This window comes from Strigops habroptila, chromosome 11 (assembly GCF_004027225.2).
Source record: "Strigops habroptila isolate Jane chromosome 11, bStrHab1.2.pri, whole genome shotgun sequence".
Lineage (NCBI taxonomy): Eukaryota > Metazoa > Chordata > Aves > Psittaciformes > Psittacidae > Strigops > Strigops habroptila.
In genome coordinates this window covers 3,202,338-3,221,774 of record NC_046360.1, presented here as the reverse complement: position 1 = coordinate 3,221,774, position 19,437 = coordinate 3,202,338, and the positions used below count along the sequence as shown (strand labels likewise).

General features: G+C 42.0%; 1 protein-coding gene across 1 annotated transcript; it reads left to right on the top strand.

Moving 5' to 3' along the window:
• Positions 1-3,087: 3,087 nt before the first annotated feature.
• On the top strand, positions 3,088-18,339 carry VPS37B (VPS37B subunit of ESCRT-I). The gene is made up of 4 exons (XM_030502448.1): positions 3,088-3,351; positions 12,110-12,281; positions 12,902-12,984; positions 14,088-18,339. Exons 1-4 carry the CDS (start codon positions 3,247-3,249, stop codon positions 14,583-14,585), a joined length of 858 nt encoding a protein of 285 aa, XP_030358308.1. The 5' UTR covers positions 3,088-3,246; the 3' UTR covers positions 14,586-18,339.
• The last annotated feature ends 1,098 nt before the right edge of the window (positions 18,340-19,437 follow it).

The window sequence follows — 19,437 nt, the reverse complement described above, 5'->3', positions numbered from 1 at the left end:
CTTTCTACTGTACCTTCACCATGAGCTTAAGGCAAAGAAAGTATTTGCAGGTATGCAAACCAGCTCCTCGTGCCTGTGGCTCCCAGAAAGGAGGGAGTATAGTACTAACAATCAGTTCTTGCTCTTTCTCAGGCAGCAAGACCAGTGTTCTCTCTCAAAACAGACCACTCTTTCTCTCTCTGGATGCTGAACACGCAGGTTGCTTTCATGTGTGAAGGAATCTGGATTATGAAATCTAAACAGAAGAATGGACTGTGACTTAATATATAGAAGGAAATTAAATTGCAAATAAGGCTGAAAACTTATCTGTCCATTGAGCAACCAGACTAATAAGGGTTAATAAACGCTGAAGATTAGACTTGCAAATTCGGTCTCTACATAACCAACCAGTTTTTCCAGGAAAAGAAAAGAAGTTGTGAAGGTGACTTGCAAAATATGTCTGAATCTAATAAATATGCATGGCTACAGTGCTACTGCCTGTAAAAGGATATGAGGTGACAGAAGGAAATCCAACCTCAAGTTTAAAAAGAGGAAAAAACCTAACATCTAATTTAAACTAGGCTGGCTGCCAGTTCTCCCCAAGACTGAAGCCTGACTTCTTGTTCACCATGACATGGTTTCCACTATAATCTTCCCAATTTTTTTTGTTCCATTTCTCCTGTAATAAAACCCCCTGACTTTCTGTACTTTGCCTGCTTACAATTTTAATGTTTGTGAATGCTGTCACCCTTCAAAAGGATTTCAGCAAAGGCAAATAGGAACCAAGGCTGGGTAGCTGATAAATCTCAGCCTGCAGCACTGCAATATTTGATAATCCCTGTAGCCTAAAATCCTAGTTTATCTGCAATCCTCCATATTCTGTCCAGGAGATGTGCTGTCACAAAACCTTTATCTTTCATGAAGGCTGCTGAATGGGAAAGGCACCTTCCTACCTGTCCAAGTAGAATATATAATTATACAAAAGCAGCTGACCCCTATCTTGTCTGTCAACCTCAGCTGCTTTTCTGGCCAACTTGAGAACTCAATCACATGCAGATGCTGCTCAAAGCACTCAAAAGCAGACCAGATGTTTAATATAGATACTCCTCCCCAACATCGCCAGAACCCAAACATAGCTACAGAGGGAGAAGTGGTATTTTCAATATATGTTGTACTTGAGCACAAATGACTGTGTTTGCTTTGTGCATTTTGTGATGACTTCATTATTCTGCATTATGCAGGTTCTAACTTTAATAGTGATTGCCACTAATTAAAATAATCCATTCCTTGATGTCTAAAGCAGTGAACTTCCACCAGCCCCATGCAAAAAGAACAAGAAATAGTTACAGAAAAGCTCCTTAGGTGACAGTAAACAATCTTACCTGACAGCATATTGACAATACAATTATTATCATACTGTAGTGCCCTTCACCAGAGATACTCACCCAGAGCACCTCTACAAGCATGATTCAGCATGAACTTTTCCTGTCCACCCTCACCTGGGTCTGAATGGTTATTCTTCTTCCTCTATTTTAAGCAAAAGGCATTATAGCTGAGGGAGGCTGAGAGCTCCACTCAGGATCACACAGAAAGGCAGTGGTAAAACTAGATTCACAACATGAAGCTGAGTCAGACTCTTCTAAACCACACTCCCCCCATGCCAATCATTTAGCTATGCTACGAAGTTAAAATCACTAACGTTCTTGGGAAGAAAGGGTTTCTTTTAATCCCTCAACTAATTCCTCCATTTGCGTGTGTGTATGGGTGTGTGTTTGCATGTGCAGATTTACAACCTGGTTTAATACTGTGTCTTTTTGATGGGAATGTGGAACTATGGTATATGATACCGTGTTGGCGTGGCAGCTATCTACTGGTTTTATATAACAAGGTCAGGCTGCAGTGGCCATGCAAACCCATGTCACTGCCAAGGGGAACGTGTGCTTACTCATCTGTACCCCACACAAGGAGGAGCTCAGCACGTACCGCAGCAGCAGGAAGGTGCATTGACGTGGATGAGTGGACACATGCTCATATCACTAATCACCACCTCCCCACCCTAAGCAAGCTCAGCTCAGCTTCCTGCTGTGCAAACACCTCGCTCTTACCTGCCTCTGAATACGCTCAGTTTGCACCATGGCTGTATAGTAGCTCTGCACTAGGCAGGCAGAAGGCCAGGAAGCCTTCCTCTAGCAGTGTCATGGTTTTGGCCTTTATTACCTATGGAAAATAAAGATAGAGAGGGCTTTTTGGTTGGAGAGCTGAGTTTAATTATAGGGCAAAAGACTAAAGCTATAGCTGTCATGTCTTCATTCAGCTCTGCCAGGAAGTACTAGGTCACTTCTTGGATGTGACTGTGACATCATTACTGTTTAATGGCCTTGCACCAGAGATTGATTCAGTTCAACTGTATTGATTTTTTCCCCCACTGAGATAAAAAATGTCAACTACAAAGGACAACAACCACATGGCCATTCCCTATCCTGTTTGTTCGGCTCATGAGCCACTATAGTTCTCTCTGGTGCTACACACATGGAAACAAGCACACCCATGATCCCTTAGGTACAAAAGCAAACCAGGAAGGCAGTGCATGCCTAGAGATGCATACCACTTAGGCTATGTTAACGCAATTAATTGTTTTAGGCATAATTGTCCTTATCACCTATGCTAACATCAGTAGTAACCAGGAAACTACTGCTCCAAAGTGTTACCGCAGAGTGCCTAGTGCAGTGTTGGTGACTTAACAGATATAAATCAGAAGAACAGAATGCAGCTATGATGTTTTAATTGATGTAGCGATGATGTTTTAATTGATGCAGAGCTTTTGCTATATGACTAAACTCTTTGAATTCACCATAAAATACATTGATGGAAAGCTCATTTCTTGCCCTTTGCTCTTGAAGAAGAAAGTGCTTCAGATGGACAAAACCAACCAGCACCAAAGCTTGGCAAGATGTGGTTTTTGAGCTATTTTAAACCTAAATGGGAATTCACCCCAGGCCCCTCCGTGTGCGCCCCGGGCCCCCCATCACCGCCTCGGTCACCCCCCACCTCTACCGCCCCTTTGGTACCGTCCACCACCTCCTCCCAGCCCCTTTGGTACGCCCCGCCCCGCACACTGCCGCTCCGCCCTCCCAGCAGGGGGCGCCGAGGGCGGTGCCCACCCCGGGCCGGGGCGACACCGCGGCGGCACTTCCGGTTGGCGGCGGCGGCGGTGGTGGCGGCGGGAGCGGGTCGGGGGGCCGCGGGTCCGGGGGCAGCCGCGCCGGGATGGCGCTGGACGTGCGGCGCCTGGAGGCGCTGAGCCTGCAGGAGCTCAGCGCGCTGCTGGACGACGAGGAGCAGCTCCAGGACATGGCCCGCGAGATGGAAGAGGTGAGGGGCGCTCCGCGGCCCCCCGCGCCCGGGCTGCGGCCTCCCCGCCGGTTGTGTCCCCCTCCCGCCGGTTGTGTCCCCCCCCCCGCCCTCAGCCCGCCGGGGCGCTGCCCGCCGCGGCCCGGGGCTCGCTGTCCCGCCGCCTCCATTGGCACTGCGGGTTGGGGGGGTGTTAATGACCGCCGCTCCCCCGGCTCCGGTGACTCCCCCCGGCCGGGCCCTGCTTGAGCCGCTTGACGGTCGCGGCTCCGCTATGGAGCGGCCGGTGGATAAGGAGCCCCTGTGCTGCGGGCAGCGCTGCCTGCCCCCTTCCCCCCCGGCCTTTTGTTTGCTGGCCCTCGGTAATGGAGGGGGGGTCCGTGCCCGGGCACTTCGGCCGTGGGCCAGGGGAGGGCCGAGGGCTCGCCGAGCCGAAAACGCTCATTTTGGACTAAATTAGGAGACAGCGACGGGCCGGAGGTGGGATCAGTTTTTCCGTTAATGCAGCCCTTGTTCTGTGCCTTGGCCATGAGGAAGGATTTTGTCAGGGTGAAGTCGGTCCTGTTTGTGGTCTCGATCTCAGCGTAACTTTAATTCAAAACAATATGAAAGAGATTTCTGTGTGGCCGAGTTGGTATGCTGGGCGCAGCGAGGGCTGTCAGGCTTTCTAGTGCTTGTTTTGCCCGTTTGAAATGCCTTTGTCAGTGTATCGGACCCTCAGCCGTGCTTGTGGATCTGTGCTTATTAAAAGAGAACAGAAGCCCGTTTTCTTCCTGCTGCTGTGGTTGTCTTTTACTGGGTTTTCTATATATCAGTGGACACTGTATTAACAGTTCTGGTGTGAGACTATTGAAGGTTTATATGACCACAGATGTGTCTGAAAGACTATGTAGTCAGCTAACAACAAATAAGATGAAACCACTTACATGAAAACTTTAAAAGAAAGAAACGTGCTGTACTTCTCTGGGTCTTGTATTTATTGGGTTGGGTTTGTGTTTAAACTAGAGGACAAAAGCCCCAAGAAAAAAGGAAAAAGTGGCAATATATTATTGAGAAACTTTAGTTTATTAAGTAAAATCAGTTATAATTGCTTTCCCTCTAAGATGCCTGCCCTTTTGGTACTTCCAAGGGAATTGTTCCGGGTCACCTCAAACCACATTGTGGAAGTATTACAGATACAGAGGCCCACTGAAGGCCAAGATAAAAAGGTGGCCTAGGGAATTTACTTGCTGCGTTGGGCATCAATTTGTATTTTGAACTTTGGTGTCAATAGATTTGCAAGAGGGGTCAGGCATCCCGCGTTTCCATTTGAGCTTGTTTTGGGAACTTAAACTGCTGAAGAAACAGATACCGCTGTGATAAGTGAAACACACAGAGGTATTAGAGGCATTGTGGTTTGCTGGGGGGCAGGAGGACCCTTCTGTTAAAAACTTGAGTATTTAAGAAAAGCCAGTAGGTTAGAATGGCCTTAACTTTATAAGGATATAAATGGGTGCAGTATTGCTCTTTTCCATGTGACCTCTGACAAGGTGCATGAGCAGAAGGTCTGGCTCAATGGGCCCTTTTTGTTATTTATTTGTCAATACATGCTTAAGATTGCGGGTCAGAAGTGACAGAAAACCTCATGACCTTAGTAGAAATGGCTCTCTTTCAGTGCAGAACTAGACCATATTCTCAGTTTGACCCTCTGGTTTTCCTCTTCACTTGGCGACAGAAGGCTTTTAAATTGTAGAGTAAACTTCTCTGGGCCTGAGGGAATATTTTGTGGTGTTTGGAAAGTGTGGCTAGGTTTGAAGGTGTTCAAGCTGTGTGGAAATATGGCTGTGCTACTATCTGGTATAATCCTCTTTTATTGTGTACATAGGCTTTTACTAGAGTCTGTTCAACTAGAAATGCATTTACCCACCTTGGAAGGAATTGGCCATACTTGAATCCTTCTGGGTTTGCCTTCACTGAATTGTTTATTGCTTGAATTTGTGCTGCTGGGTCCTGATTCTTCATTGTGAAGTGTGTGGCAGGAAGAGGGAGAGGGAAATCCTGAACATTAAGAAGGAACTGTGGTGACTTCACTGCTACTTGTATAGGTGTTTGGTTGTCAGTCCACATGTATCTAAGTTGTAGAGTTGTTCCAAAGTCCTTAAATTAATAATTTTATTGTGGCGTGCTGATACAAATCATGATTCCTGAGTCACTTCTCTGAGGTCACTTGTATTTTCAGTGACAAAGTTGGCTAAAGCTGATGACTACATGATTGAAAAAACCTTTGTTCTCCTCGTTGCAAGGGAAACCCAGCTGAAAACCCAGTGTTTTGTTCACAAAGAGGAGGATTTGGAAAACCACTTGGCTTTCTTGCTAATAACTAGAAATAGGCACTTCCAGCCTTAAAGGGATGTATTCCTGTGCGGCATTTGAGCAGGATTTGTACGTGTCATTGTGGGTGTGTGTGTATATATCCGTGTGTGTGAGCTCACATGCACATTTGTGTTTCATGGGGGTAGTGTGCATATTCAGTGTCCTTCACACTGTGTCCCCAGGTATGTGAGAATGTGGTATCAAAGAGCTAAGCTGCTGCTTTTTCTGTCTGGAAGGTTGTTTTCGAAGCCTGTGGGCTTGAACAACGAATATCTTGTCTGGTAGAAAGAGGAAGGAAGCCAGTTGTCTGGTACTCCTAGTCTTTTAAAATTGGGAGGGTTAGGTTTTTCTTTAATAATCCTTTGAGGTTAATCTCTGTAGCACATCTACAGATCTTAGATTTTATTTCATCTTCATGAAATAAAAGTACGTTGTTTGTAAAAGTCAATTTTAGTGTGATAACTCTAAACAGCAAAATGGAAGACTTTGTGGCCTGAGACTGGTGGTAATGTGTTTTCCTTTTATCTACTGGAACATCCCTTTAGTAACAGTGTGACGTTGTGTTACTGACCACTAGGGTTCTACTGCCAAAAAATATTTGCTCTTCAAGACCTTAACTATAGGAAATCAAGAAGCCTTCCTCTCACTCCAGGATTTCAGAGCACACTGGAGAGCACAAACAGGGTTTTTGAGCATAGTCCTTTTCTCAAAAGCTGGTTGAAAAGATCAGGCAGTGCAGAAAGCCCAAGTTAAAACCATGTGAATGCATGCCCAGATTGCTTGGGATTCCCACTCCTGTCCAAAAACCACATTGTGCAAGTGGTTATGTTCTTGTTTGCCAAACATGAAATTTAGTTACAAAGTTAGGAATTAGACTTGGTGACAACTATAGATTTTTTCTCTTCAGCTAAGCACCAAATGAGTGACCTGCCTGTGCCTGGTGAGTGCAAATTGCAGCTCTGGGTGTCTCTTTCCTCTTCAGTAAACATTTAAGAATCGAAGCTTACCCTTTAACCTTTATTTTGTTAGTTTTAAAGCTAATACTTAATCAGAAGACCTAAATTTAGCAACTCTAATGACTTTGGAATATGTATTAATATTTATTACCAAACAGATGTTGTTAGAGGGTGTGTTACCGTACACCAGCACTTGATGAGAAGCACACTTAAATCTTGTATAAAAGAAGTCTCTATTCTCCTACTCTGCACCTGTCAGCTCCTGTTTCAGGGGTACATTTGACACTCCAAACATGCATCCTTATACTTCCCCAGTGTGACTGCATAATTTATTCCTGATTTACAAATATGTGTAAGTGAAAGAGAGAATGTGGGAATGATAAAGGCTAGAGCAAGACCAGAGAAACCTAAAACTAATGTGGATTTATGCTAGGTATAAAGCAATTAAAATGGTGCCACACGAAACTTTATTTATAGCTCCTTAAAAGACTTTTTCTTGAAACTGGGGAGAGACTACTTGCCAGGGTGCTTGCCAAAGCAAGCTTATAATTACAGCAGCACTTGATGGACTTTGTGGGTAGTTGGGATTTTGGTTACTCAGACTGCATCTCTGGAGGCAGTTCTTCTGGGAACATGCTTGTGGATGAACAGGAGTGACACTTCTTGGGGACATTTTGCACCATTATTTTGGAGTGAATGTTAAACAGTAAAATATTGCTAAGCTAGTACTAGCTTCTCTTTTAATTTTATCCAGCATTTTTCTTCCTTTTGTAAAAGTGGGATGAAACAAAGATACAGTTGATGAAAGCAGTAGAATCTCAATTCCCAAAGCACTTGCTGCTGCCTGTTCTTAGAAGTGCTTATTAAATAAATCCTTGAGTAAAATTATTCAAATGATTTCTGTTAAACTCACTTTTTAAGCATCTTAAGGTTTGAAGTGCTGCATAAACCACTCTTTCTGTCTTTAATAACCACGGTGTGTCCATGGCTTCATTTTCTTGCAGTGCGCATAGTTTGGTTGGAGTGGTCTGCTCAGTGGTGAGCAATCCTTCTGCCATTAAAATCCTGTTATAAGCAGCTCAGTATTGTTGCCCCATTTGTCCCATTCAGAATTCATAGTGAGAGCTTAGCAGTTAAAAAAAAAAGCATATGTTCTTTTCAATATTACCCTGCCTCGTTGTGTCTCGTGATTCTGACTGGTATTTCTCATCTCAGAATAATGTTTCCTGCCTGTTGAAGTACTCATGACCTCAATAGTTTTGTAGCAATTCTCCTAGAATCTTGGACTGTTTGCTTATTTCTCTTAAGAACCTCTTTTTTCATGGCACTTCCAGTAGGCAGGTGAACATCTGATACAGTACCAGTTCCCTGCTAATGACACAATGTTGTCACGCAACACATCTGACAACAAAATAACTTCTGTTGGATTTATGCTTTTTTTGGCTATTGTCTTGGGCCTGTGGAAAGCTGTGAATGGATGCTGAAAGCATGCTTTGTGCTGCGTTGATAATCTTAATAGACTGGTCATGCTGTATCTTTGACCCTTGGATGATTTTGCAGCTCTTTGGAGTGTTTTTCATTTTGTTTTAAATTAGTCAGTGTTGAGAGTGTTTCTTTAGGGCTTTTTAGGCAAACTTCACAGTGTTTGCTTTTCTGATTCCATGAATTAACTTCCAAATGCAGTGGACCAGTTGCAGTAAAATTTATTACACGGACCTTAACATCAGTGCCAGAGATTATTCTGGTTTGTAAAATTGTGGCTGTATTTGAGTGGCATTGCTTTAGGGTTGTATCTTTTCTGTTTGTTGTGAAATAAATTCACTCATTCCACAGACTTCAAACTTATTTTGGTGACATGAAGCATTTAAATGCACTGAACAGGTGGATGGGTTTTCACCAGCTCCTCAGGTTTCAGCTGAAGAACTGGTTCTCATGGTTTTGAGTAAGATTCAGTTTAAGTTTCTCATCTCTTCAAGTGTCTATTTTTAAAAGAAGCCTCACACAGACTAATGCTGGAAGTGAAGACACTTGAATTGATCATTAAATGTCAGTCGTGCTGCTTCTTCAACTTAGAAAAAGCATGCCCTTAGAAGTGCTATGATATGGAAAAAGCTGAATCACTAAGTCTTGTGTAATTTTAGGCACTGTAACTCAAAAGTGTAATTATGAACACCTTTTTTCAGCTGTAAAACAAGTATTTTTTAGGCTTTCACTTCAGTTTACACTAGACCATAATTGCTGGGTATCAGGTGCTAAGGACAGGACAGGATGTCACTCAATTTTAGATGTAGGTTGGTTATAATACTGATTTTTTCCTTATTTTGACAAGTCAAAGTATATCATATGCTGATATTTATTCATCTTTACAAATGTGAAATGATTTGAAAGTAAAGTTAGTCAGAAAATCATGTGTAGAAAGTTAGGCATTTGCTTCCTCCTCCTCACCTCAGTCCTGCTGTGAGACATTATGATATTTGAGGCAGGAGAATTATTTAGAAGTAATGTTTTAAAACACCACAGAAGCCTCATCTGACTTAAGCAAGCTTTTTCTCTTATTCTGTCTGTTTACTTGGAGTTCTTCCCTTTCTTCTTCTTTATATATGATTTCAGTAAAAGGTTCCTTTTCCAGGGGTTTGTGCTCTTCCAGGGTTTCCAGCGCCATGTTTGCTGGCTTTTTTTCTCTCTAGAGGAAATATACATGTTCTTCATCCCGAAGAAGGATCAAAGTTCACTTATAAAACTGGTCTTCCCAGACTGACTGTGCAACTGCTTTGAAATGAAAGTATCAGCCTTACAAGCAGTGAAAATACAATCACCAAATCAAACTGAAGTCGCTTGAAGGAAGTAGTTTGCTCGTTAAAATGGTGAAAGAGGAGAGGCATCAGAAACCATGAATCTTTTTGCACGCAATCTTCTTTGGCTGGCAGTTCAGAAGGCAGCCAGTTAACAAAGCTTGTGGTGATGGCAGGTGATTTGGAAGGAGCTGGGTGCCAGTAATTAAGCTGTTAAATCGTGAGTATTTTAGTTCCCTTCATCATCGTTAGAAAAAGAAATGTAAAATAGGGGGCTTTCTGAAAGCAACAGTCTTAACATTATTGGATCATATGAGAAGACACAAGTGGAAGCAACCAGTTTAATTTAAATTATTTTGCATTGGATTCAAAAGTGAGAAGAGTGGATTTTCTTTTTATTCTTGGAAAGGATTCAAGTTGAACGCAAGCATAGAGCTGGAAGCCTGTTTAGGCTTGATGTGAGAATCTTGAGGAGACAAAACAGCATCGCAAGTACAGCTCCTCCAATTTTCACAATTTGGAACAGCATTCTATTTTGATTGATGGAGAATTTAGGACTCAGCATTATCCTGGATAGGTTTTTTGAAGTGGTTTAGCAAGAACAGGGTGAAGGAGAGTAAAACCTTGGTAAGAAAAGTAAAACTTTGGTAAGGAAAGAGTAAAACTTTGGTAAGAGCAACATCTGGGGGCAAAGATGTGTTGAACATTGAGCCAGTTTTGAATTCAGCAGGTTAAAGTAGTGTGTAAATACTTCAAAAGGAAGTAATGGCTTTCAAAGACATGGTTGCTATGCTTGGGAAATATTTTTACCTGAGCACCCAGTTCTGTGCTCAGACTGCCAAGACCACCTGAATTCTGATCCTGTCCTTTCCTGGGGCTTTTAAATAGCTCATTTGGGTTTTGTCTCTTCCTGTTTCTGAGGTGTGGCTCTCCTATATCCACCCATGAGTGTGAAAGGAAGAACACTGTGCTCTTAGTGTTTGCACTGAACCGCAACTGTCCATAAATAAGATCTGTTAGAGCTAAGCAGGGATGATGTGTGCTAGAAGTGACATGTTAGTGTAGGAGGCCGTGGAAAGCATACCAAAAGTTTCATTGATTTTGAAGGCAGCTTAATGGAATCAGTCTGTTGTGCTATGGGAAAGCTACCCCGCTTGTTGATTCTCACTGAAAAGCTGAAATCAGATCCCTTGGCTTTTTGTGTTTTGTGGTTTTGTTTATTCTTTATTCTTTTGATGTCTGAATATTTTAATGAATCTAATGTGACATCTAGGATGGGCTTCCCTCAACATTCAGCTTTCCCAAAGCTCATAAACACTGTCTTGATAAAATTGTGTGCATGTGTGTATGAGCAAACTCGGAATCTCGCTGAATCTTGGTTTTGTGAGAATTGTCATTTATTCCTTAGGAATAATGACTTCGGGCTAGGATATGGTAAACAGAATGATTAAACTGAAAATCAAGCTTTTGGTATCAGGATTGATTTAACATAGTTGGGGAAGAATATTCTGGAGAAGGAACAGTAATGATGCGGTTCTTGTGTTTTGCATTTTAGTAAGATAAGGGATGACATTCTTCTGCAGTCTTATTGCATCTGCTGAGATTCAAAGGGGTTTTTTTAGAGCAGCTGTTGCTTTACCTGTCAACATTCATCATGGGGGAATAGTAAGAGAGGTGTGTGAGGTGAGGAGGAAGCAGCATCTATGTCAAATAATGAGGGAAAATTCCTACAGAGCACCTTCAGGTAGCAGGGTGTGAATGTAGAAGTCTGATCTCTCACATCTGTGACAGCCAGCGGTCAGGCCTTGCATAAATCTGTGACAAGAATTGGAAGAAACTTGGGTGACATAAGCTGCGCTCCCCTGTCACTTAGCACAAGCATTTCAATGAGTGCCCAGACTAGGTTCTGCAGGTTTTGTGGCATCAAGACCTGCCTCTTGCGGGCAGTTCAGCGCAGCAGGAATGTGGTTCTTGTTCTGGTCGGTCAAAAGCAGCTCTGCCTGCAGGAGCATTCATGGGCACCTCTGCCTGGCTCAGAGGAGAAGGATTCTAGGGAGTCCTTGTCCACAACACAAACTCTTCAAGTAATTACCATTTCCAGGTTGGAGAGGAAAACTGTTTAATGAGCTCTCTGCCGCATGTGGAAATAAATGTGCAGGAAAGTGACTTCAGGTCAGTATTAATTCCTGTTCAGAAAGTGATTCATTCACAGGTGCTCAGAGTTGAAAGAAGAGATCCTTCTTCACAGTGCAGTTCCTCTGAAAGTCTTTCCTCTGTGGTCCATTATCATTTTAGATGATTTCAACATGCTGTTCGCAGCATAGACCTTCTTATTCCTTCTAGATAGGCTAATAAAATAGTGTATTAGTAAAGCAGGAAAAATACAGTTTGTCAGAAAGGATTTTTGTGTAGCAGAACAAAAGAGTGGGAAAGAGTGCAATAGTTGAAGCTGACTGTACCCACCAAACAGTAAAAACTTTGTTCTTTTTCTCTACTGTTCATAAAAAGTCCAGAAGTACTGTTTTTACTTGCAGGTCCAATACCATGGTATTAATTTTTACAAAGAGGTTACTTTAGTAGTTTCTTTGGAGGATTTGAAATTGTCTCATTATCTAAATATCCATTAGTCTTGCTTAATATTTTCACTGTCATTTCATGCCCTATTTTTTACATTTTCAGGCCCAAAATGTTCAGCACAGCAAGGACATGACTCTTGCCAGTAACCGCAGCCTGGCAGAAGGCAATCTGTTGTACCAGCCAAAGTTGGAGTCTTTGAAATCAAACTTGACTGAAAAATACCGGGAGCTGCAAGTTCTTTTTGAAGCATACCAGATAAAGAAAACAAAACTAGGTAACGTTTTCTGTTGACAGTTCTGATTTGCTGTTTTCTAAGTGAATGTAAATCTGTTGCATGTTTTGTTTGGTTTTTGGTGTCTCATTTTTAGCTGTGTGAATCAGGGTACAAAATGAAATGTCATTCTCGTGTAGCTTTGAAATAGATCATGCTTCCAATGATTTATTAAGTATGTTACACCTAGTAACAGATACTGTGGATTCTTTCTGTGTGGTTAGCTGTCTGCTGTTGATCTACTCTAAGATAAAATTCATTTACTTTGCTAAGAAGCAAAACAGTTTGAATTTTCAGTGGCTAAGCATAAATCAAACAGAATATTGCATTTAACTTTCTCATTTCAAACTGAATCACGAAGTATTGTACGTCTGATACCACACTTGCTCAAGTGCTTTGTCTTTTGATATTACAGCATTGTAATTACATTTCAGCTTTTAGCATTCTGACCATATCCCTGAACTACTTAATCTATTTTCTTACTGTAGAACATCCTGTCTTGAACAATGGAGTGTGCTTGTTGTACATATGTGCCTTAGAAATTCTTCTGCTTGCTGAGGCTGTATAGCTTCAAAGTCCCTTAGAGCCAGCTGACATTTACTGTTCTTTTTGTGCCATCACAGACAGACAATCCAGTAATGCTTCACTGGAGACACTGCTAGCGCTGCTTCAGACAGAGGGGGCTAAGATTGAGGAAGACACAGAGGTAATGACAGCACACTTCAATTCTGCCACTTACACACATTACTGGAGACTTCATGTGTACAAAGCTGCAGTGAAGTGTTGAACATGTAATAGATGAAAGGGATCTTTTAAAGAATATGGTCTGATCTTTGCTTTGAACATCAATAAACAGCTATTTGTTTTCAGCAAGATTTTTTTTTTATCCAAGTGATTTTTTCACTCTTAATGTCTTTGAAGTTTAAGAGAGAAATGCTCCTTTTCAGAAAAGAAAGCCAAACTGTCTTAGTTCCTTGCATTTTCTTCAAATTCATAGTGTATCAATATGGGATGTTTTTTTAATGGTGTTTGCCTGGTGTATGTATTAATCCATTACAAATGTCAGTAACCTAATGAAAAACTGTGCCTGCACGGGTTTTTTGTCCAGCATTTCTGGTGAAATATTCCATTATGATTTCCACGTATCTCTCAAGGGCCAGTGGTCACCATTTGCTGTGACACAAGTGCTTGAAGAATGGTCTATTTGGGGATAATGGAAGTGTTTGGTTTTGTTTGCTGATTTGTCTGTAGGACATTTTCTATACCTGTATCAGGGGAAGAAATCTGCTTACTGGCCTTGAGTTGTGACCACAAAAAGACATTCCCAGGGCAAGTTGAACTTTGTGATTGTAGGTATGGTCACCTCCCTTAATAATTAAACATCATTTACCCAAAGCCACAAGTATGAAACCTGACTTAAGCAATAACCTGCCTCTCTGTACTGAGTCTTGCAGAGTTCTCAGTGTTTCTGTTGGCGTTGCAAGCAGTCCTGAGCTGTAACTCAGCTTAGCTGACAATCTGGAAAGCTGTTGAATTTGGTCTGTTCCCACCTCTGATGATCAGGGGAATGTTCAGAGCTAGATTCAGATGTTCTTACTGCTGTTTCTTCAGTATAAATTTTAAGCAGAGATTATATTTAACTCCCAGTGCTTCTGAGTAATAACTAACTCAAAATGCTGCTCAGAATTTTTAGTATGCCAGTCATCTTCCATATGCAAGCTAGAAAATCACAGGCTATTTTTAGGATATAAGCCATTTAGATTCCTTTGCAGTATGCCATTTTCTAAGCTATTGTTCCATGTTTGACAGAATATGGCAGAAAAATTTCTTGATGGTGAAATACCACTGGATTCCTTCATTGATGAGTACCAGAGCAAGCGTAAACTGGCTCACCTGCGACGTGTAAAAATTGAGAAGCTGCAAGAAATGGTGCTCAAAGGACAGAGACTTCCGCAGGTTCAGCCACAGGCTCAGCCCAGAGCACCCGAGACAACACCAGCACCTCAAGATTCCTACACTTCGGATGCAAACACTCCTTCAGTCGTACCCCGACGAATACCACCCCCTCCACCTTCTTCAGTCCCAGCAGGACGCTTTCCTACTCCGTTTACTGCAGCCATGAGTTCAGGACCAGCTCTTTCTTATCCAGGTGCTCCGTATCCTCCTCTCCCGCCTCGACCAGGAGTTCAGTCTGCGAGTCAAATGCCACAGCCGGGATACCCATCTCAGTTTGTACCACAGTATCCTCCAGCTCTTCCCCAAAGACCACCTCGCCTTCCACCACATCCTGGCTTTATCCTCCAGTGAATATTTTGGTGCGCCTAACTTATGTATTGGTGCTTATATATCCTTTTTCTCCCCGTCAGAGACTTCATGTAAGCAATGGAAAACCTCTGTTCTTTGCACAATGGAGTACAAAATTCGAGCTGTGGCACAGAGGTTTGCAATTGCGTTTGGTAAATGTGATTATTTTTGTTTTCAGAGATCAGTTTGACAACGAGGTTTGTCTGGGAAGGTGATAGGGTCTCAAGTTTGTAAATCCATCAAATAGTGAAAGGTTGCACGGTGGATTTCCTGATGTTACAAATCGAATCGAGCTCAGAATTCTTTAGAGATGGTAACTCAGCATCCCCTTCCGATGTATTCCCATCGCAGCTGGATGTATGAGTGGCAAACTCGGAGCTATTTGTCTCTCTAAAGAATTACTGATCAGTGCTGGTGTGTGGATAGTAACAACCAGATCTGAATACTGGGCACAGAGCTGCAGTGGGCCGCATCAGCTTCCTTTGCAGTGTGCCCAGACAGTGGCATTTGTGGCCAGGTACACGTTTTTAGAGCTCGCTGAGCTGAAACTCTTGTCAGAAAATGTTGCATGGTTTTTAGGCAGTGCAAGTTACAAGAGTTTCATTCCTACATTTCAGTTGTTACCTTAGGCTTTTCATAACAAAAGTACGCACTCCTCCCACTCCTAAATAGCTTGATATCCTGGTCTCTTGAAATTAAACTAAACTGTTTGTAGAGCCAGTTTAGAGTTTTATAGAAACTTTACCAGGCAATTTTATTTCCTTGCCTGTTAAAAACTTTTTTTTATGTTGTTATTTTTTTCTTCTCCACACCTTGAATACAGAAGTGATTTTTTTACACAGGTGCTTAGCTTTTGATATCATGTGATTCCAGGAACCCAGGCAGGGTATTTCTTAATCAAATACTGTGTTTTCATATCATGTAATTGCCCACTTGAAGCTCCAGAGTTTCATTTTATCCTTCAATCTCTCGCTTGGCAGAACTATTTTTAACTTACCCATTTTCTTTAGTTCTACAGTCTTTGGCATGCCCATCTATCTGGAATTTACAGTTAATGTTTCTCTGCAAGCAGGCAGAACAGAGAAGCTTTTTGAACTCCATGGTGGCTGTTTGCATCTTACATAGTCTATTCTTGACTTCTGCCACTGGACAAGGAGGCTTTTTAGAGGAGCTCAGATTTCACTCTCAATGTGACTCTTGAAACCCAAGGTGCAGACATCTGCTGGTGTTTTAATCGAGCATTGGTGGGGGGGGAGTCTTAGCACTTGTTGCTTGCACAGAATGTATCCCTAAATTCGTTACCAGTCAGTCCAGAATCTGTCATTGCCCCTGCATGACTTTAAAACATTTTCATACCATTCTCCTGGAATGCACTTCATTTTTGGCAGTCTGTCCTACAAACAGCATCAGTCAAAATAGAAAGTCTCTTCTTTTTTCCTTTACGTAAGGCCCTTGATTGTCCCTTAATCATTTCCTCTGGAGTGTGGCGGTTGCTAGCAAATACTAATCTGAAATGAAGCTCATAACAGGAAGCTCTCTATTCTGAAATATGGTTATTTGGCTTGTTTTGCCTTCTGAGCACAAAGGGCAGAAGGTTGGGTCAGTGTTACTGGCATCTGAACCAATTCCCCAGTGCAAGTCTGGAAACCTTCTGTAGATGGGGAATTTTGTGAAGCAATGTGCATTGGATTTGTTTGCAAAGTGTGTTTTTTCTGTATTCTAGTGATGGTACAGGATGTGTGTTTTTAAAAACTAGTGTAATATCTTTTCTTGGTATTATTTTCTCACTGAAGCTTCGTATCAGCATGGTTAATTATGACTCGTTTCAAAGTAATTTTGCTGTGCTATTAGTGCTGGTATTTGGATGGCAACTGTTGTATCTGGATGCTAAACATAAGTCTGCTGTAGAAATGATTTGTTGTCCTAGAAAGAATTAAAGTGGCTGGGGGCTACCGGGGTGGTGACAGAGTACAGAAACCCGTACTTTGAGCCTGCTACACAACAACTAAAACACTCTGAGATCAGTTTTGCTAACACTTAATACAACCAACCAGGTATATTTTATACACTTATCAAGTGCCAACTTTTTTTCCAAGGGTTGAACATCCTCAGAAGTGATGGAGGTGATAGATAAGTGTGTTGTGAATTTGCACTGCGTTTTCTGTATCTAACTTTATTGGTATTAGTAGTCCAAAAATATTTTTACTACTTGTTAAATTTTCTCTCTTTTTGGTACCTTTTGTGATAACGTGACCTTTCAGGGATACTTTATCTAGAAACAAACTCTTGTGCAAACGAAATACAGACAAAGCTAATGCAATTTTTCTGTCTGAAAGCAAAACAATGCATTATTGCATATGCATGTGGCTGATGTGCCTTAGGATCACTACCTGTGATTGTAATACTAGGATAATAGCATTTTTATCATTTGAATGGCCATTGCTTAACTCTAATTCAGGGGCTCTTCAAGAGCACTTTGTTTTACAGAAAACTCACCCTCATACTTCAGAAGAAACAAAGGCCGTATCTGCTATTTGTAAGCTTATAGTTGCCTTCACCGATGGATAAGTTTGAACATAGATAATGTAACTAATGTGATGTTTCAGTTATAGCAATCTCATAACTGAAATCCAGCTGCTCATGGAAAAACATTTTGCCATTAATCGTGTGTGTATGTGCGCACAAACTGTAAATAAATACTTGACTGCTGGTAATGTTTAAGGGTAAGGGAGAAGGATGACTGTGGAAAGCTGTTTAAAATCCTGTCTACAAAACACTAACCTGAAGGAGCTGGGCAAGAGATGTGTCAGTGCTTTCAACCTCTTGCCCTTCGGCAGCTTCTCCTGTTCTGTTATAGCTAATAAATAAATTCTGCTATGGCTAGGATGTTAGAATCATACTAATTTGCACTGTTTATAAGATAGTGAGATTAAAATGCCATAGGCAAGCTGAGACTTGAGAGGGGGTGGCTCAGTATGCTTGCCAAAAAAATATATATATATATATTATAATGTTGTCTTGAGGATTTTTAATGTCTGCTGCAAATAGCATATACTTCCCCAAAGCAATTGGAGTGGAGAAAAACCTTTGAAATACGATGTGTAACACGGCTGTAGAGTGTTGGTAGCGTTGAAATGCTCTCTTTGGATGGCATTACTTTTGCCAGTCTTTTGTATGCAGTTTTGTAAGTTATGACTAATTCGGTTGTATGTGGTTGTTTGATTGATGATCAGCATTGGAGGGTTCTAACTCAAGGATGAGTTTTGCTGCACTTCAGTGCTGCCTCTTAGAGGAAGCGGAGTCAGTTGTGGCACAGCTGATCCACACAGGTCACCTTTGTACCGGTGACCATGGAGGGACTATTTAGAATATAAGATTTCATGTGATGCCAGGGGGCAGAGCCCTGGGCACAGCCCAGTCATGGATAACCATTATGTTTAGTGCCCCAACTTCCACAACCTCAGTCTCGACCTCTTTTGGGACTTCTCTGCCCTCTCAAACTGGAATAATGACTTACAGAGCTCAAATCAACAATTCTTTTAGCCTGAATATAGAGCTACTTCATAAACATCGAGTTCGGAGGAGGTAGAGTTGTCCTGCACCTGAACAGTTCCTCTGTGTAATCCTGGACAGTCTAATAAAGGGGCGGTTTTCTATGCCGAGCAAGTTGTGAAACATACAGTGGATTTGTTTGCATAAGAAGTCTTTCTGTAATCTACTGTGGTCTGATTTTAAATAAAATAGCATATCTCTCTTGGTGGTGTGTTCCCGTTGTGGCTTCATTTAATCACAGTTATGTTAATGTTTTTCAATACTTAATACTGCTGCTTCTGAAGTGATATAAAAGCAGGTATAGGTGAACGTAGAACATAAATTTGCGAGAAAATAGCCTTAATTATTCATAGTAAATCTGTTGGCCATGTTTTTAGTGGCTGGATGTAGTGAGTCCATTTAGTATGTTGCTGATGCAGGGATAGGTATGTTCAGAGTAGGTTCTGCACATTGTAATCGTGGCAGTGAGGTAGGTAGACTGTCTTGGCAGGTGGAATCCCTTTGCTTTTGTTTTCGTTTCCTACAATTGGGAATAGTGGAAGTATTCAGAATCTGCATTTAGAAAAGCTGAAGGAAAGGGGAAAGCCACTTCTATTTGTTAAAAGAGGAAAAACTTAGATTCCAGCCAAGTCAGGAGAAATGAGTCAACCAGAGTTATTTAGGAACATGAGTCAGAGGGCAGAAAAGACCTGATGTAATTTTCTGTGTTATCTGTTGCTTTAGTAGCAACGTAAAAAAGAAGTCCTACTGCAGAGTGATAATACACGGAGGAAAATCCTTTTTTTAACTGTTTCTTGATGCGTTCTTTTGTGGTGGCTACAGAGATCTGATACCCTTCTGCTGATGCAGAAATGGGAAAGTGCGGATGAGGAAAACTTGCTGTGCTGACTCAGTGCAGGTGGGCGAGGGAAGGAGATGCTGTTATGTAAAAGCTGCAGTTCAACTCAGCTCTCCTGACACTTTGCAGCAACGCCCGTGTTTTGCAGCTTGAAGAAGGTACATGCCAAACTTCAACAAGTTCCAAATCTGGGGTTCGGGTGGCCCTTCCCTGTGGCTCATGTGCAGCAGGAGGTGGTTCTGAGTGGGATCGTTCCCTGGGCAAAGGAGAGGTAACCCTGTGGGGTCAGACCTCCCTGGGTAGGGGCCTCGTGTGTCAGCTGTGTAACGGGTAACAAAAATCAGAGTAACACAAAGGAGGCAAGTGGTGTGGTCTTGACTTGTCCCTTCTCTTTGGAAGCTGGCTTCGGAGGCCGTGCAAGCCTACACAGATCCTGGACTCCTCAAGTCCTCTTCAGTTGTGTTG